Here is a 22,068-nt window from a genome sequence, read left to right as displayed (position 1 = left end):
AAAAGATGAGCTAATTTAAAAAAGAAGAGCACCAATTCATCACACTGGAAAAGCCAAAACCAGTGACAGTTTGGCACATTTTTATTTTCAATCATTTTATTGTCAGGGTGTAGACCTCTGAGTCTTTCTACTTCACTATGAAACAAGCTGATAATTCTTTAATATTAGGTAAATATTTATATTTTTTAATTATTATTGGTGCTCAGAAGTGTACCAAGTGAGACAAACTTAAAGTTGTGAGAAGAGAAAAATCCACAAACATCTATAAGTAAAACCTTGGCAGAAGATTGTAGGCTCACATGTGTCATAGTACCAAAACAGCTTATTTAAAGGATTGCATTTCTTAAAACACATCTACAACAACATTTCGTAGTTCAGTTACTGATTATCAGAATTTGCTTTTAGCTTCTAACACTTTAGATCTTGTCAAGAAGGTAAGTGGGGGCCAGCAGTTCTGCGGGTGAGGATGTCTCAGCGTTACCTGGCCAGATGATAGCCTCCAGCAGTGTCACCCTGCGAGTCAGAAGCTCAAGGTCTGCCTGCAAGTTGTGGAACATCTGCAAGCTAATGTCCTATCAGAGAGCAGTGACAGGGGGGGACTGTGTGAGGGTGTGGAAACACGAGCCCGAGTCCTGGGGCTGCTCGTGACTGTTCCCACCCCTCGGTAGGTAGAGTGGGGGTTTGAGTCGCCCACCTTTGACCGCTGCCTAAAGCTGACCCTGCCGCAGGCCTCCTACTCACCATGAATACCGATCATAGTCTCGAGGATTAAAACCCTCTCGGCTAAGATCTTCAGCGCCTCTCTGATCTGATGTATTCCGTCCCCCTGTGAAGATAGATACAGCCGTCAAGGTAAGGAGCACAAGCTAAAGAACTGCTCGCCAAGGTGCAAGTCATTTTTCTCAACACAGTCCAGCAGTTAGAAGGTTAAAACAGTCCACACATCTGCCCAGCACTGTCAGATATTATCCATTCCCTGTATTTCTCTACGCCGCCCTCATACTCGGAGCATGCTTCCATATATAGTCAGTCTCTGCCATGCTGGGCTGGGCAACATCAGCATGCACATTATGGACCTGCATCATGCTGGTGACATAACACTGTTCCAGGATATGCATTTGATCATGCCATCTGCATCTTTTTGTCAGGCAGCAGTTCAGCCAGGAAAATATGTTTGCTTTAGCGCTACAGTTTCATTCTTAGCACTGTGGTTACAACAGTAACCCACCATCACCTGACAGAATGAAGCCAGACTAGATTTACTCTCAAGTCTGTTGTCTTTTGTTAAAGGATGAGCTAACAATTCACGAGTCATACCTTCAAACAGAACACAAGTAGATGAAAAAGAAATATAGAGCATACAGAGACAGCTAAAAGTGTAGACATCACAAAAGAGAGCGTGCAGACAATAGCTGATGATTTGGGTGATTCCCACTACAAAATGCAGCAATTAATACAACCTTATGTTTAAAGAAAAAAGGCAAAGTTATTATAAACAATGTAACTTTAGAGATGGCAGCAGCATTTCTGATTCAGATTAAACTATGTCAGATTTGGGACAAAGGACGTTGTTATTAAGACACTGATGGTCTCCAGAGAACAAATTCTAGTTTGTGAATCATCTCCTGAATGAGCTGGAGGCGAGCATTTGTCGTTTTAGTAAAATATCTTAGCATTATTGGTTAATCGCCATGATGCTCGATACAGGTTTTCAAAATCCCCTCAGGATGAGTCTTGATCCTCTGACCGTTCATCCTGCATCACAATCACGTCATAAGTTTAATCTATCAATAAGCCGCACCTCCTAAAAATCAGTAAACATATTATGCTTGTTGGCTTTAATGCAGCCTCACAGACACTCTTTGGAAGTTTACATCTACTTTGCCTTTTTTCTGTTTTTAACCGCACTCTGTTATTAGTCATTAGATATACTTTTAGTTGATTAACACATCCAGATAAGAGAATAGTTTATTCAGTATAGCAATTTAGGACAAATTCATGCAAGGTTGCATTGGGGGAGAAAAGGGGATAGCTGTATCCACTCCACTCACACCACATCAACACCTCTAAACCAACACCACCCACCACTGACACATATGGAGTGATTTGGCATATACATTTCGCACATTTCTTCTGTGAGTCACTGAATATTCGATAGTCTGTGAAATCAGTTTGTTTTAATTCACATGGAATAATAAAGAATTTTGCCTTTAAAAGGACATGACCGCATCGAGCTGTTCTCTTGGTATGTTTTTGTATTTTTAGATGTATATGCCAAAGTCAGATGCTGAAAAGATGACTGTGAAAGGTAGCCATGGGGACAGCAGCTTGCAGAGGGAGCTTTAGGGTCAAGAGGACAGCAGTCCAGAGCACACCCCGAGGACCAAACAAAAACACGTTAACGTACAAACACACACAGATCAAACGATACAGTCATATATGATCAAACATAAACAAAGTAAAGCAGAGACCACGTGACAATCAACAGTCTGAAAAGTCTGAGCCTGAGAGAAAAAAAGATGCTGCTCAATCACCACTTTGTGGTCAATCACCACCACAAATATGGTGACTGCAAACAGATCAAAGCATAAACTGAGAACTTGGCTACACAGTGAAGAGATGATGACATGAATAAAAATATCTTACATTTGGATTGCTCTTGTAAAATGAGAAACAAGTGAAAGAAATGTAAGGATTAAGCATACGTTTCATGCCTAATATTAAAACTTTTGAAACCTCCTGACTACGACTTCTTGTTCAGGCTGTGTGTCACCATTTGAACTGTGAACTACCAGCAGCTGGCATCTTACCGGCAATCCCTTCTCTCCCGGTTCTCCTTTTGGTCCTGGCGCTCCCTGTGAAGAAATGTTAACAGAAAAATTGGTGTGATGCAGCAGTTCACATCAAAAGAAAGAGCACATTCTCTCTCTGATTGCAGCTTTGTTGGTCAATGTGGTTTACAGTGCTGCTGGTGAATGTAGTTTATACTAAAATAACCCAATATGACAGGGTGTTGATATTCTCCCCTTTTCCACATGCAGAGGTGGCTTACCGGCTCGCCGCTCAAGCCCCTCTCTCCTGGGTAACCTGAAGGTCCCTGAAAAATCAAAGACTTGTGTCATTAAGTTGTCAAACAAAGAAAAAACAGCTAAATCTTTCGAAAGAGTCCCTTAAAAAAACCAAAAAAACAAACTAAAGCTTTTTCCCCTTCGATAGTTCTCATTAACATTATGGTTGTGAAAAAGAAAGTACATCCTCTCTCACCTCTAAGGTTTTACATATTAGAGCATAGCAGAAAAAAAAATCATCATTGTATAGTCCTGATTACATTCTATCACTATTTATGTAACAAAAACAAATCCAAATTCAGAAGCAAGACAAAACCGAGAAGCGAAGAAAATCTGAAACAGAATGGCTGGAAGAGAAAAGAATCGTTGTGTTGCAATGAACCAGACAAAGTCAAAAACCTGATTCAGATGCTGTGACGGGGCCTTAAGAGAGCTGTGCATCAACAAAATAACAGTGAGCCAAAATTCTTCACGCTGATTACAGTTGCTTCAAGTTATTACTGCTAAAAGTGGTTCAAGTAGTTTCTGAATGATGGGGATTATGATGAGGAACACATAACCATGAAGATAAAATGTTAATTCTTTGTGTTTTTAATATTTATATTATTATCATTATTGCAAGAGAAGAACGCACAAAGTGACATATTTATGGGTTGATCGTTGTATGAGATATAAAAGTCTGAAGACATTAAGCACCGCACATATAAATCTAAATAAACATGTACTTGCTTATTGAATCATCTGATTGTCTTGCATATATTATGTTCTTTAACTGCATTGAGAACATGTTAATAAATATTAATAATAAACTAATATTGTCTTACTGTACCGCACTGCACTGCATGTGCTTTTTTACTTTTCTCTGAATATGTCTACAAACTTGTCTTTTAGCTAAGCTTTTTATATTTTCAAAAATGTAATTAACATGCGCTGTGCCTCCATCCAACAAATCAATAATCTAAGCCAAAGTTTACTCACTCTCTCCCCACGTTCTCCCTTTGGCCCCACGGGGCCCTGCGTTCCAGGCACTCCAGGTTTTCCCTGTTTTGAGGCAGAGAGGAAATTGAAAATGACACAGATAAATTTGTACAAAAACAAATCTAATGCAGCGACTATCGTGCACTGCTGTGCTGTGAGCAAACTTACATTTTGTCCTGCTGGACCAGGAGGTCCTACCGGGCCTTTAGGACCTGGGGGACCTGAAAAACAGATTAAAAGATTTATATTAGCACAAGAGTTTTGTGTTTTACACCTTTTTAACCTGACATAGTGACACACAGAACCTGTAGGTGTTCATAAGTTTATGTTATCAAAGCCTTTATCTTCAAAATGGAGAAGAAAGATCAGTGGAGATTATGAAAAGCATATTAAAAGAAATAAATATAAAAAGCATCACTGACAGGCATCAGTATATACAGTTAGGTCCATAAAAATATGGACAGAGACAATCATTGACTTTTAAATGAAACAACTCAGATGCAGTTAAAGTGCAGACTTCCAGCTTTAATTCAGTTTGTTGAATAAAAAGATTGCATAAAAATGTGAGGAACTAAAGCATTTCTAACTCAATCCCTTCATTATAGGGGCTCAAAGTAATTGGACATATTTAATAACTGAAAGCTCAGTCATTCATCAATGACAGCCTGAAGTCTAGAACTCATGGACATCACCAGATGCTGGGATTCCTCCTTTTTCATGTCCTGCCAGGCCTTTACTGCAGTAGCTTTAAGTTTCTGTTTGTTTGTTTGTGGGCCTTTCTGTCCGAAGTTTCATCTTCATCAAATGAAATGCATGCCTAATTTCTTTAAGATCAGGTGACTGACTTGGGCATTCAACAATATTCCACTTCTTTGCTTTAATAAACTATTGGGTTGCTTTGGATGTCACGCAGTCTTCGTGCAGTCTTCTCTTTATGGTAGACTTGGATATCAAAATGTCTGCCTCCTGGATAGTGTTGTTCACTTGTTGTTGTGAAGGAGTTTATCATTACCCTGCAAATAATTCTGCAATCATCCACCACTATTGTCTTCTGTGGACGTCCAGGTCTTTTTGCATTGCTGAGTTCACCAGTGCTTTCTCTCTTTCTCATTATGTACCAAACTATAGATTTTGCCTCTCCTGCCATTGTGGCAGTTTTTCGGATAGGTTTTTCTGTTTTCGCAGCTTAAAGATGGCTTGAGCAGCCTGCATGGAGAGCTTTGGCTTCGTATACCCTTAAAAGAAAACTGAAATGAAAGCGTCTACACATTTTGTCCATGTCCATTATAGAAGTATAATTAGAATTATTATTAGAATTATAGAATGTTTCCGAAAACAGGTAGAAAACCAAAACTTGTGTCAGTGTCCAAACTGTACACAATAAAAATATAATAACACAGAAAAAGATCATAACACAGTGAGATACTGCACAAGATGTTTGTTCATTCAAACTGTAAGATATGCAAAGGAGCTGTGTTCATTTTGCATATTTGAGTTTGTTTAGAGTGTATACAGAGTTGTGACCACACCTGAGTGTAGTCATCAGTGTGTGGACTTGTTTTTGAAGGATATTTATTTCTTTCTGGACATCTGGTTAAGAATGAAAAACATTTACTGCCTGTAACATTGCACCAGTTTGGTAGTGGCTCAGTGATGAGCTGAGGAGGTATATCCATGGAGGGATGTACAGACCTCTACAGGCTAGGCAACAACACCCTGAATGCCATTAGGTATCAGGATGAAATCCTATGACCCACTGTCAGACCCTACACTGACACAGTGATTCCCGGGTTCCTCCTGGTGTACTACAATGACCTCATGTAGGGGAAGTATGCAGGCAGTTCGGAGAGGATAAAAGAATAAAAGAACTGATACCATTGACTGAGCCCTGCACACTGGCCTGACCTAAACCTAAATGTTTTTTGTCCCACGTTGCACCTCAGTGATCCCCTGGTGCAGAAGACGGGGGAGATCCCCCAGGACCTCGTCTGTCTTCTCATTAGCAGCCGCAGTGTTTTCAGGCATGCATACAAGCACGTGGGGGGCCATACAAACTACTATTGTTGATATTTTGGCAAAATCTACTAACCTGCTGCATAATTTTTCACTTTGATTTTTGTGGTGTCTTTGAATTCAGTCCTGTAGTTTAATATTTTTTAATAAAGCTGTTAAGAGTGTTTAATGCTCACCAATAGGTCCCGGAGGCCCCTGAGGTCCTGGAACAGGTATCCCTCGAGAGTCGTGGAAGGTGTTGGTGAAGAAAGGGTCTTTTCCACGATCTGGAAGTTGAAACAGAAAATGCACGTGTGTTTAAAGGAAAGCAGAAGCTATTGGTAAAGTTAAAATGAGTTCCTTTAAGCAGAAAAAAATCCACTTTTGTAGCTTCACCATCTAAACAAACTCTTAAAATACCATTAATTTATTTTCCTCAGTTATAATACTGAGTTGAATTTATTTGTCATGTGTTTCATTCTATAAAAGGAGACTTGTGATATGAGTAACATCATCTGTCCTCCCAATGAGCTCCACAGAACAAATTATATTTTGGTTATATTTCCATATTGTGCTGTTTTTGATTAGGTTCTAATTTGGTAGCCAAGCTCGATAAGCGAGCCATATTTTGCCTGTGCCAAATAAGAAATTGGTCATTCACCAACATTTCATAAAGAAGCAAAATGGCAAAATATCTCATAATAAGAAACATGAACTTCTTGATCCAACTACATGCACCCTGTTAGGCATCTTAGTGGATGGTTAAGTTTTTGTGTGACAAATCAGCCTTACCTCTAGAGGGCAGTGTACTCCAATAAACAGTCAAACTCAATCTCACGACTTCGCCAGGGCAGTAAAATATACTAAACTGTAGTTTGATACGTATATAAAAGTTCAACATGACATAACAAAAAAGTTTCCACTGTTGAACAGCACTGACTGTGCATGCACAGCCACATGTGTTCGAAGAGGAAGGGCCAGTTGAAGAGGGTGGTTCATGTGTGAATGTTAGAGGAAATGTACGTTTGTTGGGTCATTTTATACTGTCAGGAAACACAGGTCCAATCACAGCATGAGGCCTCAGGAGAATTAGAGAGAAGGTGGAGGAAGAGAACCCAGAAACATCCTTCAGCTGCCTGATTCTTGTTGCACACCACTAAAAAAAATCAGGGCTGCTTTTTTGTATCTGATACTCTTCATTTCCTGCTTACAACAAACTGGAATCTGTGGCTTGACGTAACATGAAAATCTGCTCGACCACTAACAAACACTGAGGTCATGCTTTTAAACAGTCCTGTTCTTAAGTACTACGTGTTGGCCGCTGGTTTAGGAACCCTCTCCAGTCCTGCAGACGGGAATTCCAACATCCTGATGCAGATGTCGAAGCCAAATAATCCAGTGTTTTCCAAAGGAAGCTCTGCACAGAACCCCCGTCTTATGTTCCCTGCTGTTACTTTGATGTGAAAGAAATGACCCACAGTTTCGGAAATAATCATGCCAACCTCTAGCCTGCGTCTCCACACAGGAACCCGGAGCCTGCAAACGGGTGTGCTGCATATTTTGTTTTTACCACTGAACCCATGTATAAAACCCGCCTGTGTGCTGACCTTGGAAGAGCTGGTGTGGGCCCCCATCTGTCTGTCACCCCCTCCACCCCCACCTTTTCCCTCAGCTGCCTGAGCGACCTACATCTGGAAGCTGTTGAGTGACATCAGGGGTGGACAGGTTCTCATCCCAGCATGTGAAGTCTGTGTCAATCTCTCTGTCTCTGACTCCATTTAACACTCTTTGATTCTGTCCTACTTGGCTGGTAGACAACAAGGAGCAAGTAGCAGTTAAAGGATTAACGTCATCTTGCCTGTTTCCTATTCTCTTTGTTTCTTTTGTAAGGCTGCTATAGACACGTGAACATTAGTTTAAAGAGTCAAGCTGGAAGTCTTTAAAATTGATGTCACCCTGCCTGAATCTGTGTGCGTACACAAGCTGATTTTGTTTGGACGTGGAGTAACAGTGACTGGTTTGGCTCAAAAACACACCAATTCATGCGAGAAGGTGGTGACATCTGACATGGACCTATTTACCATTTGGACATCTAGGTCCGTTAATAATAGGTTATGAAAAGTCATAACTGGAACCAAAGTAAAAGAGCAGAACCAATTTTTATAAACAAAAAGGAATAAAGTCACATTTAAATGGAATATACAGCAAATCAAGCGGAAGTGGGCTGTTTTTAAAAAGTCCTAACAGCTGACGTCCTTTGAGATGGAGATGCTTTAGTTTGACAATAAAGAGACTGAAAATAAAAAATAAATTGGGGTTTATGGAGTTAAATAGAAGTGTTGTACCCCAAATCCCCATCTTTGCTTGAGGCTGACAGCTGATGGCTACATTACTAGGTAGTAGCACAGCAGTTAACAGCAGTTAAGCGAAAAGGTGTAAAAAAAGTTTAGAATAAAAAAATATTTTTTTACTAGTTCTACTAAACTGAATTTGAACTTTGCTCCTTAACAGCGTGAAATGATTCGATTTATCAAAAACCTAAATGGGTATTTTAAATGTTTGTAGTGAATTAGTGTCATAATAACTACATGAGGTCTCTTAGTTGCGCAGGGTCTTACTGTGGTCTGGTTCTGGGATGCGGGCACTGGCTGGTGCTGGGGAACCTGCAGGGCCCGGAGGCCCCGGTGGGCCAGGCGGGCCTGGAAGACCTCTCCCTCCTGGCAGTCCTGTTGGACCACGGGGGCCTGGGAGTAGGCATGACAGAAAAATCACCATGGTGACAGACGTTCTGTACAGCAGGGATGTGTCACAGCGAAATAAGACCTGAGTTTCCTCTGAAGAGGCACAGCTCATGGCAGAATGATAAATGACTGTGGCTTATGTGACGACAAGAGGACAAACAACAGAGAGGAAAAAGATTAGATAAAGTGTTGAGTGATGCAACATAGTGTCTCTTAGGAGTGAGTGTGTGTCTGTGTCTACATGTGGAGTAAGATCAGGAGCTAGACTGAACAGGAGAGGTGTATAAACTTTCTTTTGTCTATAGTTAACTAGAAGATGGTCTTTAATTTACCAGTGCTGGCATCTTTACAATGGGAAATTCAAATAAACACAATAAACTCTGCAAAGTGTTGCTTGGACTGGTTCACAGTAAATTAAATGCTCTCTACATACACAAAAATGGCAAATCTGTAAGTGCGCATAAGCAAAAGGGACCCTCGTCACCCCCAAGCGTTATTTTGAAGATGGAAAAAAGCACCACAGTGACATCTGACCTCATTGTTTGGATTCCTCTGAGGTCAGGCTGTATGCTGAACACAACCTCTCGCCCTCCACCACCTTTTTTGTATATATACTAAATGACATTTCATTATTTACAGATTTTCAGCATAATATATTGCATCTGATTTGACATTTTTACTGATCGCAGTAAAGAAACAGCAGCAAAACCAGCTGCTTTGGCTGCTTCATGAAGATCGCAAGCTGCAAGATGCAGCACAGTGTTCAGAGGGCCAGAAAAAGCAGCTCTTTAAAGCCTTTGTGACATATTAGGGAAAACAATTTCAGTTTTTCTTCTAGGATAATGGTTCCCCAGAGCAACTATGGGATGATATGGCAAAATATTAGTCAGCATTTTAATACGACTCTCCTGTAAGTTATCAGGGCTCGTATCATATCATACAACATCACTTCTCCTAACTACAGCTGTTCACTTTTGATTTTTCCCACAACCTCTGGCTTAAGAAACATATTTATCTACATTTAGCATGACACTGGATGCATTCCAGGCCTGTGTTTATCTTTCTCTTTGAGTGTTAAAAAAACAAAAATAAAAATCAGTACAGTAAAATAAGAAAACCACAGCGCTGCTTTTGGATACCTATGAAGTAATGGAGATAGAAAAACACCAACACCAAAGGGGCATATGGAAATCATAAGGCTCTGGGATTTCGTATACGTATCGCTTGTGTTCATTTCAATTGAAGTCACATGGTGGGTTTGTAGTTCAGCGTTTGCTCCAAATCTCATCTTTACCCAGCAGCAGGCAGAGAGCAGGGGTCACATGTTAGCCTGAGAGGAGAGGCACTCCCTTCACGATCCACAGCAGAGGAATAACAGCTTATAGCAAGAGCAGATGTTGTGACACACTTATAGACCGCCATTTACTTTATTCATTATTCAAGTCACAGCTGCCTCCGGATTTACGTTTTTCCCCGCAGGTCATTTATTATTTGTACATAACAACTGAACTCTGAATCTGTGGAACAGATTTATGATCCCGTGTCTGTTCTGGCTGCCGACCATGAAAAGCAACACATGTTGGGGAGTTTATATACAGTCAGAAAACAAATACTTTGCTACTTTGCTTCTGGAGCATGCACTTTTTAGAAACCTATGATTTTCAAAGCCAACCAGCAAAATACTCAAATTCCAGTAAGTTACCAGCAGGCCTCAAGGGGGGTTGGATTGTCCCAGCATTTAGTGCTGGAGGGTCTGCACGCCGACTGAGAGGTTTGAGGGAAAGACAAACGCTCTGGATATGGACATCACAGGTCAGGAGGAGATACTCTCCTGTTGTTTTCATAGCCCTTTGGCCTCTTGTTAGCCATTGTTCCACAGACAATAGTGACTAGATAGGCAATAACTAAACAGCTGATCTGACATACCCTCTCTCTTAGTGGCACACATGCAACTTTACAACAGGACGAGGTTTATTTGTTACTCTTATCTCTGCTAACAAAGACCTTTTCCTTGAGTCCACCGTTACCTGCTGGTCCAGGGGATCCTTTTGATCCAGGGGCTCCAGACGGGCCCCTTGCCCCGGCCCCACCTCGAGGCCCAATAGGACCTGGCAGCCCTTGAGACCCTGGCTTCCCTAAGAGAAGGAAACAGCCATGAGTAATCGCAAAGCCCTAACTGGTTTACATCTTAAGTAGTTTTACATCAACTGAAAGTTACAATTTACCATCTCTGCCAGGAAGCCCATCTCTTCCCTTTTCACCCTGAGGACCTGAAATTAAAACAGGAGAGGTTTGATAAAAACAATCCAAGTATAATCCACCAAAGGATGAGGTGCAAACAGTCACAGGAAGAATGTGTCATTGTGTTTATAGGTCAGTATTAGGGCTCATTAAATGTTTTAGCTAGAAAATAAAACATTTTTAAAGTGCCAATTTTATATACATTTTAAAGGGCTAGTTAATTCTAACACAGGAAACTGATTTCCCTTACCTAGGCAACTCTTGGGGTTTATGTAAAGCTTTGGTTGTAGTGATTTTGGGAATACTTTATTAAAAGGAAGCAATTTTACACGTCAGATTTCATTTGCAGCTCTTCCATTATTGGAAACAGTCGTATAAAACCTGCAGAGAACAGCGTAAAGACATTAAATGATTTCATTTATATCAGAATCTATTAAGGTCTTATTCAGCAGAACCTCCACCAGAACAGTTAAGCAACACCCCACACATAGTGGTGCTGAAGAACAGGCAGAATGAGGAAAATCTAAACCAAGCCTTCACTATGCATTACATAAGAGTGCACTTTGGCCTGAAGGTGGCACCAGAGGAAAACTCACAGGGTGCTGGTTTAGAAATGGTTTATCCTGTGGGGAGAAGGAACTGGTTCAGAAAGATGTTTTATATTTCTGATTTACAAATGGATCAGGGAGCTTTTTCTTTGACACAGGGAGCAGTGGATGAGCACTGGGGAGTAACTCAGCCAGAGCGGTAGACCAAACAGCACTCAATTTCTCCAGGTTTGTCTCATTTAAGACAAATAAAAGTCTTTAATTTGAAAGTCCAGTAAATCAAATCTTTCTCTTGCTGATGGTATAACAACACTGATGACTGCGTCTTTAGCTGCAGCCAGTGCTGGGCTCAACTCCAGGAAAGGAGAGGACGCTCACAGAGCTGAAAGAGAGCTGCACTCTGACTTTTGTTAAAGGAAATAAGTGCGTGTGCATTGGGTGAAACAGGATACGAGCAGAGGTGTGCAGGTAGCGAGCAGGAAAAGCTGCAAGGAATGATTTCTGACTTAATTATTAAACGTAAACGTTGACGGAACTAAATGGAAATGCCTAAACTTGACACGTGAGAGCAGGATACACCTACCTGCAGGTCCCTGCTCACCAGGAGCTCCCTGAGCGGGCACAGCCCCCATCAGTAACGAGGTCTCTGGAGCAATTCCCACTTTACCCTGAAGGTGGCGATGCGATATGGAGGCCGGAGCTGTGAGTAATTGGACCTGGTGCAGGAAAACATAAAACAAGCGCAGGTAATTAAAACAATACGATTGTTTAATGTAGGCCAGTCACGTTCCTCAGCGTTTCACATGCTGCGTCTGAACAAGTAAAAGTCTTCACCTTCTCCTCCAGCGTGTTCAGCCTGTCGCTCATAGCAGTGATTCGACTGCAGTTGAGACAATCTGAAAAACAGATTTTAGTTGGAGGAATCAGACATGTAAAGATGTGGCATACCTACTTTTAGGATTAGGCTTAAACTTTTTCTTTGATGAAGCTTATAGTGAGAGCTGGATCAGGTGACCCTGAATCATCCCCAATTATGCTTCCAAAGGCTCAAGCTGCTGGTTGACCTCACGTGATCCACTGAGCACTGCTCTTTTACTCTTTTCACTCCCCGTGTGATGAAATGTCATTAGCTTTGTGCCTTCTTTCTCCTGCGGTTTGTTCTTTGTCCTCTATAGGTATCATGTGCAATGTGCTGACCCCATCACCCTGCTATTGATTGTTATTGTTATATCTTTGTTTTCCACCCTGGGCCTGGTTGTGAGGTTTTTACCTCCTAAACGGGAGCTGTTGTCTTCCCTCTGTTACCAACTAAATTACCAAGTTCTTACTTAAACCATCTCCCTACCTTTGTACCTAAAAGATCTTTTCCTCACTGTGTTATGCATCCTGAGATTAATTTTGTTGTGGTTTGGCATTACAAGAATAAAACTGAGATGAGAATTGCCGTCTAGTCAAAATAATATCGTATTCACAGTTACTTACTGGAGATTGCTTCTCCCGTGCGTGCAGGTGGCCGGCGTAGAGTAGATGGTTTTCTTAATGCCTCTTGAGCTACAAGCCGGTTTCCTGCATCTGTTTAAACCAAAAGACAAAGTGGAATAAATGTCAGTTCTGTGTTTTGCATTTGAAGTTTTTATAATTTCCTGAGCTTGACAACATAATATTTAGATCCCAAAAGGTTAATTCTGTTCATCTGGACGTAGCATTTTCAGTGGGAAACGTTTCGCCACTCATCCCAGTGACTTCTTCAGTCTCAGCTGACTGCAGGTTTCCCCAACCTTATAAGCAGTACCTTTGCACAAAGGTGGTTAGTGAGTGTATTTTCTAGTTTACCAGTGGCATTAGAGCTAAAATGATTGCTTGGGAAAGAAAAGGAAACCATACATCATCATCTGGTTTAAGTAAAGAGACTAAGACAGGAGTAGGCAACTCCAGGCCTCAAGTGCCGGTGTCCTGCAGATTTTAGATGCATCCTTGATCCAACATGGCTGATTCAAATTGCTAAATTACCTACTCACCATCTCTTGAAGTTCTCCAGAGGCCTGGTAATGAACTAATCATTTGATTCAGGTATGTTGGCCCAGGGTGAGATCTAAAACCTGCAGGACACCAGTGCTTGAGGCCTGGAGTTGTCTAACCCTGGACTAGGACAACGCTCATCTCTGATTCTCACCGCCAAACTGTAGGATTCAGCATTCAATTTTGTGTTTAACCTAATGTCATCACTCCTAGAATTCAGTTACAGACTGTGTTGTGGGTTCTATCAAGATGTTTCACATACATGAAATTGAAAAGACCTCTGTGCTGTTTCTGTCCTCCAGGTGAGCCAGACAGAGCTCAGAAAGGGAAATTAACAGTGACAGTTGCAGCTCTTGTATGTGTTACATTTCCAAAGAACAAACACTGTGCTGCATTTCAGCCGAATTCTTTTACTTTTGCCTCGTTCCTTTAAGGAGGATAGCATCGCAAGGCCTGGGAAAGAGGGCGTGTGAAGACAAACAATAGTTTCCTTGTTGAAAAAGAATGGGGCAGTCTCGGTCCGCATTCTGTTTTGCCTTCATTTTATGAAGTGTGGGAGTTTGTGTCCCAGGGTTGTAGATGATTTGAATGGGCAGACCTCTGTGGAAATGCTAGACTGACTCCATTGTCTGGCCTGGGCTGGCTGTGGTTGGCCCAGGTGCTCCTGATACAAACAAGAGGCTGGGTTCAGCACCTCATTAGCCACCAGGAAGCATGCCTTTCCATTCAGTGGCCAGCGGCCACAGTCGACGCCAAGTACTACACTGAACGAAGCCATGAAATAGCACCTGCAACACAGAGGTGAAGTAGGACAACGGCATTTTTCTTAAACAGCTTCGCGTTTTGTAGCATCGAGATGTCATAATCTGTCTCTATGCACTGCAGGCCCGGAAAAGGAAAATAGAGCGCTTACTGTCATGAAGGAAGAATGAACGTTTTGAAACCTGAGACGTAAAAAGCATAATGAGTTCAGATATTACCCAAAGAGGGGAGAGTGAAAGGGCAAAAGAGGAGTATGAAAAGTACACAGAGCACATGGTTTAGGGTAAAGTGAGACTGCTCCAATAATACCCCGGCCCCGCCTCTCCTCGACCTCTGTGCTCATGATTTCACTGTTTTGGGTTCTGGGTATTTCTCAGAGGATTACAAGTGTAGATGGATTCAAACCATGTAATGTTATGGAATGACCTCCGGATTGTAGAAAACTCCTCCATGCTTCAGTAACAGCATAAACCTTGCACAGAGACGAGGACATTTCGATGTCTGCTTCACTCTTCTGCAGCGTACTTCAGTCTACACGGAGGAAGGCAGAGGAGACAAAGAGACGTGTCTATGTGCATGCACATCCTGCAGGCTTTTCTCTGTGAAGCCCACTTCATATAGATGGCTGCATTCAATTACAAAGGTAGGAGGTGGGGGTGTGGGGGGGGCTCAGGATAAGAAATCTAGCTCTCCCTCCTCCCCTCCTGACAGCGCGTCTTTTCCCTCTAAAGTAAAGAACATTCAAGCGCCAAGATCCCCTCACCCACACTCGAGCTATTGTATGAAGCATTATGCCGGCTTTGGCACAAGAACTATAGCCTCCCACACACCTCTTGCACACTTTCTCTGTCTCTCGGTCTTGCAACAACAAATATTGAAATCTTCAAGACCCCTTTTTTTCCTTTAGCATCCCCTCAGACAGTATCACTTTACTACAAAGCCTGTGGCGTGCACGCATGCAGACCTGAAGAGTGAGGATGACTGGGATGCCCCAAGAGTGCCTCCATCGCTCTGCTGGCCAACAATAACTTCATCACAGTTAATGAGTGGCCCCTGATGGACACGGTTCATCGTATCCCCTATTTGTTTGAGCTTACTGGGCTAATTGCCCCAGTGAGAGGGGGATCAAAAAATGTGTGAATGCATCTGATCTTTTTACCCCGTGTTGCACTGGGTTCCAATCAGTGACAGACTCAGAGTTCTTCATTAGAGAAAGACCCCTGCAGAGAATTCAGCAGACCAGAGGCTGACATCAGCCAGCACTTGTTAAGCTTTTCTCTCTTTTGCACAGAAATCTCACACAGAGTTGAGTGAGTTTACAAACCCTTTCTGGATTTTCTTTGATGCTTCTGGTGCAATAATCTCTGAGGAACATGAGGGAGAGATGAACAAAGGTCACAAAGAGAAGGTTATCTTTTCCCATTTTAAAGTGAGGGTGCATTTTCGAGAACGAGCAAAAGGATCGAGGCAAAAGTGTTACAACTTTTAATGAGGGTTCTGAAAAACAAATCAGTTATTCGACCTAATCTGACATTTATTAAGGAGTTCTGAAGTTATCCAAAAGTCAAAGGGAGATTCTGCGCACACATTTAAGCATGCGGCCGGTGGCTAAGGCTAGACCATTGAAACTGCATGCTTAAATCCGGGCAATAAGTCTGCCAAGCCGCACATGCAACCTTGTAAACATCGGTTGAAACCCTAACAGACTTTCTTTCCCTCTTGTATTTCCTCTGCCTCACGCCACCACAAACAAAACAAAAAACAACACTGGAGCTGAACTAATCGTGTTGTGCTCTTTGCATCTTATATCCAAACTCTCCAACAGAAACAAAACGCACTAACATTTAGTTATGCATGTGCTTTAAATATGTCGGTCACTGCATTTGGATTTTACTGACAGAAAGTATGTTTAAAATAGTCTAAAACAAAAGTAAGACACATTGAAGCAGACAGAAGGAGAGTGAGTGGGAACTTGCCAGGGTAACAGACTGCTTTGTGAGCCAACAGTAGAGACACGCTTACTGTATGCCAAGTGCAAACGGGGCCAAAAGGGGAAAGACCTGAAACTGAACTGGTTTTTCAGTAAAATTGAAAAGTTAAGAGAATGCAGCTTTTCAATTTGGATCCCAGAAAAGCATTAAAAACTTGTTTTACTGTAACACCTTTTTTTGTGGTCGCAGCTTTATTAAAAACTTATTTTTATTACTTGAAACTGAGTCGGCGCCAAATGCACAATGAACAGGGCTTTAGCAGAATCTCTATGATCTAAGGTGTGTGTGTGTGTGTGTGTGTGTGTGTGTGTGTGTGTGTGTGTGTGTGTGTGTGTGTGTGTGTGTGTGAGCTCTTATGTAGCATTTTGTCTGTGTGAGTGTGAAAGAGACACACACACAGGGCTCTGTTATTAATGGACCAAGGTCATTCCTTCAGTGATACTCTCCCTGTGAAAATAAACTTGATGCTAAGAGGCCAGTTAGCCCTGCCAACCAGAGCCTTTAAACACACATCTCACACCCAGCTGCACTGACTGCCTGATCCTGGAAGCTCATAACCTCCCGAGGTTTATTTGTTCTCCACAGTTTGCGGACTGACTACCTCTATGAACGTACGAGTGAAGCATTCGCAGTTTTGTCAGCAGATGGTGGATGAAAATATGAAGATATGCCTGAGGAGCCTTTAAAGGGTTGTCCGTACTGTTTCCCTGCATCCTGCTGTGATGCATCAAAGTTGGACGTTCCTGTTAGGAGATACAGTCCACGGTGTGGAGGCAGCCGTGAACAAAAAACATCAAAACGCACACACAAACACACGCGCTCACACTGAAGCGAGCAGACACAGCAGAGTACAAGGTCCTGATCCGATCAATCTCTGTCTGGTCAATTAGCTGAGCTCAGCGCTGCAGCATCATTAGTGACTAGGCGCTGACAGCCGGCCGGGGGAGGCGTTTGTCTCTGTCTCTGACCCCGGACAGACTGAAGACTGCCGCCTTCAGATAAACACACTCACACACCATCGACCCGCAGAGAACACCGACTCCTAGAAATAAGTCAAGTTGAACAAGGTGGCTGCTCAGAACATATGTTTGCTGAGCAAGCAGTTTCTTTTGTCTATTCTGAGACATTAATCTGATATGGATTCATTCATGCTCTTCTTCCACTTCCACTACCTCTAATGCTCCTTTCCCCCAAAAAACTATATTCAGTATTTGTGACTTCTGAACATCAAAAAATATACAAAAGACACAAAAATGTGAAACTATAAACTGAGAGATATGAAGTAGAGACAAACATTTGATCCAAATCTTAATATTAATCTTCCTGTAAGGAGACACATCCACATTAAATATACTTTTGTTGTCCTTGCCAATATTAAATGCTGTATTTTTACACTTAGCTACATTTATTCAGTCACAGTGGTCTGCGGTCTAGTGCCACAGAAACCAGTGCTCCCTTCAAATTATTCCAATGAGTTCCAGTGAGTTCCTTGTAGTCTGGGGTCTATCTATCTCTCGCCAGCTGGGATTGTACTGCACTGGTAACAGGATCATATTAGCAAAATATCCAAATCCATTCTTGATGCTTGGCTCAAATCAGTCTTAACTTATGTATAAGTCTATTAAAGGAGACCCTCCCTGCTAAGGCTGGCAGGTCCCAGTCTGGTGTCTGAGCGCCATTGTTTACTCTGCCTTCCCAGGGTGGCAGGTGTCTTTTATTAGGTGATTGACTTAAAGGTGGGATGCACATCGTCATTTCCTTACTTCAGAATTGCCATTCTGTGTCTTCTACCTCCAAGTCTGAGTCATAATTGCAGGTAAGAAGGAAGTGCAGCCTTGCCTCTAACAATGGAGGAAAACAGGGGGGGGGAAACAAAAAAAGAGGTAAACAGAGCAAGACTGGATCTAAACTTTTACATTGCAAAGTTTGAAAACACGGAGGCAGCCAGCCCACATCTGGTCTCTCTTTACACATCTAGCTGAGGTGATCGAAAGGCCCGCTGCAAAAGAAACCACGCTACAGCCTCAGGGACCCTGCGGTGAGAGTGTGAAGGGTTAAAGGTTTTAGCCTCATGCAAACGCATCTCACATAATCAATCAGTGCAGACACAAAAACGCAGAGCAGTGGAAGGCAGCACACCAGAACCCCAGCATCTAACCGCACCCTCCACAGAGCTGGACCTCCATCAAGATGAAAATAATCGATTGCATTTAGTCTGACATGCTTTCTGTTTATATTAGTCACATGTGTTTTTAACAAATTAACGAAAGAAATGAAATGCCTTACTTAATATGTGATGCTTCATTTTGCATTTGTCCTCAACAGTTAGTTTAGTTTTTAAACAGGACACATAAATCATCCTGTATGTTCAACCTGTTACCAAACAAATTTAGAGAGTTAAATCTCTGTAATTTACAGTGTACTAGAGTTTTAACTTGTTCTCTGCTGTGAGATTTCCACACTGGTGCACTTGTAGTGTTGGTTTGTCAGAATGAAGAGGGCTGCAACTGTAGAAACAGAAATGAGTTTCAGTTGTGTGCCATGAAAAGCGTAAAGAAAATGTTCTGATGCTCCAGACAGAAACTCAGCATTCAGGATCAGAATTACAGTCTAATAAAAGAAAGCAATCAGTGAGGCATGGCGATGTTTGTGTAATTACTTTTACTGCATAGAGGTAGGAGGACACAGCTCTGCGCTGAAAGTCAAACTAAAGCAGTTTGAACTTTATCCTGTTGTAGAGTTGGGGAAAAGAAACTTAAAGTCGTATTGTGCACAGAGAATAAATTAGACTGCATTGTGAAATTTTTAGCTCACTCTCTTGCAAAAGGTAGTCCAGTTCCAGCAGTTTTTCTAGTCTATACTGCTGTGGAAACAGTTTATTCTAATTTATTTTATTCTGGTTTATTTAATTTGTTTTGGGGGTTTTTGCCAATTCAAATTGATCCCTTACAAGAAAGGGAGCAGTTATAAGACGCTCTGATGCCTGCTTATATAAGTATATACATAAATCACCACATTTTCACTTGGTAAGGCCATTATTGTGCTTTATGTGATTTGGAGTTGCCCAAAAAAAGCATGCCTGCACAGATATCTCTTTAACAGTCCTGCATTGTAAGCAAACACATACATATACTGCAGATGCAGCTCAGTTTGAGCAGAAGTTTTCTTTGGGCTGTGACTCTGCCAATTCTCACATCAGTCCTTTCAGCTCCTCCAGCCCATCCAGATGTGCTTGCACACAAAACCTCTAATCTTTCACAGGAAGGAGGAGGGTCTCCCGCCTCTCCGCCAACTTCTCTGTCCCACACAGGGCTGTCTTTACCTCACTGTCCCTCTCGCTTACTCTCCCTATCGCTCTCTGTTTTTACAGCACATGCCTGTAGTGATGCTGATGTCAGTGACGGGGTCTGCATCTCAGTCTGGCCGTCCCTCTCACCTCCCTCCCCAGCAGGCGGAGGTGTGTAATTACAGAGCAGTGCTGGGCTGAATGGTCTGACTGGTGGGGTGACTGCGGTCTGCTGACAGAGGTGTTTGTCTAGCCTAAAGACATGTGCTCCCATTGGCATTCTGGGACAGGAGACTGGTCACACTTGGCACGGACAGCTGTGAGGTAGACCTCTCTGCACAGGATGTGGCATAACTTCCCCTCCCTCCCTCCCTCTCATCAAGCTTCCTGCTTCTTGCATTTTCCAGTAAGTTCCATCACGAGAGACCTGCAGCTATCTGTCCCACATCAGCTTAGACTGGATACTGGAGAATACCTGCAAGGCACTTCTAAATACCAGTTAGAGGAAAATTGAGCTTTGTTTCCCAGTCACTCACCAAGTTCACCTCTAATTACTAAGCAGAGCAGCTCTTGTTCCACAGTTTGTTAACTGCCTGTTTAAGGGTGAGTGTGTCTTGGCTGTCTCATTGCAAGACGCTGCCTGATTGTCCAAAAAAGCAGGAGAGGCAGCGTGTGTTTAAAGAGAGAGCCACAAAAAGACAACGGGTCTGGTGTTTATGTAAAGCCTCAAAAATTCAAATGAATTTAGAAAAGGAATAAACATTATTTGCTGCAGTAAAAGTAGCATGCACACACACAAACAAAGAAAACAAAGCATCACCATATGGCACAATGGAAACAATTTTCTCTGTGCCATGAAAGCAAACAATGCTGCGGTTTGTGTAAAGTGGCTAAAATTAGTGCTGGGTGCATTTGTCAAACTGCAGCATGCTGACCTAAGACAGTATGTGGTCGGGACAGGGTGCACTACAAATCTGCCCCACAGTCTTTAAACATTTCCACTTGAAAGCAGCAGATGTGTAATAAAAGCATGTGGCACAGGCTGACAATCCAGCTCACACCCTTCAGCTTTATTAAGAGAGACGCAATAACGCAGAAGTCCGACGAAGCTCAGCTCCTCCCTCCTGATCCTTGTTGACCCAAAAAAAGCTGCTTAGTAAACTTTGGCTTGGCGACGTTCTCCCTTTCAGTGATGTGCAAACTTTCTCTTCTCCTCTGCGGTCACCAGGGAAACGAGTGAAAACAGGACAGCATGGCTACACACCAGCACTGTTTGATTCTCTTGTCTGTGACCTCTCCATAAAAAACACTTCTGACACACAACAGCAATTAAACCCCACCGCTCCTCTCAGCCAGAGGAGACCAACAAACCATAGCTCTGAAAATATTCAAGAACAGAATTAGTCAGACATACAAACACACACGAGCTCTGACTTATTCACTCAAAGATACTGCTTTTGACTACACAAGCTTTAAATATCTTCAGTGCTACAGTAAGCTCTATAACAGCTTGCTTCTACTGCAATTTTGCTCTGATTCTGTCCGCTGTGATATCAAGGTGCTCAGCCACGTGACTGCTGGGATGTGAGAGTGCGGAGGCATCATCACAATGAAGTCCAGTATTTTTTTTTCTATTTAAGTTTCATTCAATTTATAATCATTAAACCCTAATTCACAGTTAGAAATGCTGTCAACACAAAAATGGCAAAAATTGCAGTTCTTCAAGCTGCCACTAGAGGATGGCTGTGTGGCATGAAATTGGTCACAAAGAATCCACCATAAACTTCCTCGTGATTGTCTTGGTCGCAGCAGTCACCAGTAGTTTATATAGAAAACACCAACTTGTCTGCAAACACTTGTAAACTACTCTCCAAGCAGTTGTGAAACAGTGAAAAGTGCAACACAAACTGGAAACGGAGACTGTTTGCCTTTCAAAGTAAAAGCTGCATCGTTTTGAAATGTGCTGATTGCAGTGATGTGGCACAGGGTCTTCGTTTCTGGTTTTTGTTGCACATTTTCTGGTTTCACTAAAGCTTAGGAGAGTAAATGGCAATCGATCAGAATCAGAATACTTTATTAATCTAAGGAAATTCTGTAAAGTTTCTGTAGACAAGGTGATCTCTTCTATTCCATGGGTGTGTGCTGCAACCCGCTAGCAACCATAAGAATCACAAGGAGGTTTTTTGATGCTGTACTGCCTTTGCAGCTGATTTCACCCAGTGACAGGCAGCAACCTTCATGAACCAGTCAGGTAATACACATTTTTCACTAGTGACCGGAGGCATACTTGTCTCAAACCCTGTGTGACTGAGGCCTAACTTAACACAGTTTACTACAGAAAAAAAAATGTTACACTAAAGCTAATTTTCCTCTAATTTTCTTACCTTTCAAAGTAAAAGCTGCACCCTTCTCATCATTTGCCATCTTGGTGTTTTGAAACTA

At 42.1% G+C, this 22,068-nt stretch overlaps 1 protein-coding gene across 4 annotated transcripts in view; it reads right to left on the bottom strand.

The window, feature by feature from the left end:
• emid1 (EMI domain containing 1) overlaps positions 1–22,068 on the bottom strand; it is a 56,310-nt gene that overhangs the window by 1,771 nt on the left and 32,471 nt on the right. For 2 of the 4 annotated variants that reach the window (XM_086314326.1, XM_086314325.1), the window contains 12 exons: positions 13,051–13,140; positions 12,403–12,464; positions 12,152–12,284; positions 11,005–11,049; positions 10,807–10,914; positions 8,657–8,782; positions 6,236–6,325; positions 4,215–4,267; positions 4,047–4,109; positions 3,053–3,097; positions 2,811–2,855; positions 482–572 (listed from right to left, as the gene is read on the bottom strand). In XM_086314326.1, coding sequence (XP_086170452.1) covers positions 482–572; positions 2,811–2,855; positions 3,053–3,097; positions 4,047–4,109; positions 4,215–4,267; positions 6,236–6,325; positions 8,657–8,782; positions 10,807–10,914; positions 11,005–11,049; positions 12,152–12,284; positions 12,403–12,464; positions 13,051–13,140 — 951 coding nt within the window. Of the gene's footprint in view, positions 1–438; positions 573–741; positions 827–2,810; positions 2,856–3,052; positions 3,098–4,046; positions 4,110–4,214; positions 4,268–6,235; positions 6,326–8,656; positions 8,783–10,806; positions 10,915–11,004; positions 11,050–12,151; positions 12,285–12,402; positions 12,465–13,050; positions 13,141–22,068 lie in introns of those variants that run through there. The other 2 variants (XM_086314328.1, XM_086314327.1) reach the window with 2 other exon arrangements.

Source organism: Aulonocara sp. 'chitande type north' Nkhata Bay, linkage group LG12 (assembly GCF_057382095.1).
Source record: "Aulonocara sp. 'chitande type north' Nkhata Bay isolate Kocher_YH1m ecotype deep benthic linkage group LG12, A_spYH_male_GT1.1, whole genome shotgun sequence".
Lineage (NCBI taxonomy): Eukaryota > Metazoa > Chordata > Actinopteri > Cichliformes > Cichlidae > Aulonocara > Aulonocara sp. 'chitande type north' Nkhata Bay.
The sequence above is the reverse complement of the archived record's forward strand: the minus strand, read 5'-3'. Positions and strand labels throughout refer to the sequence as shown.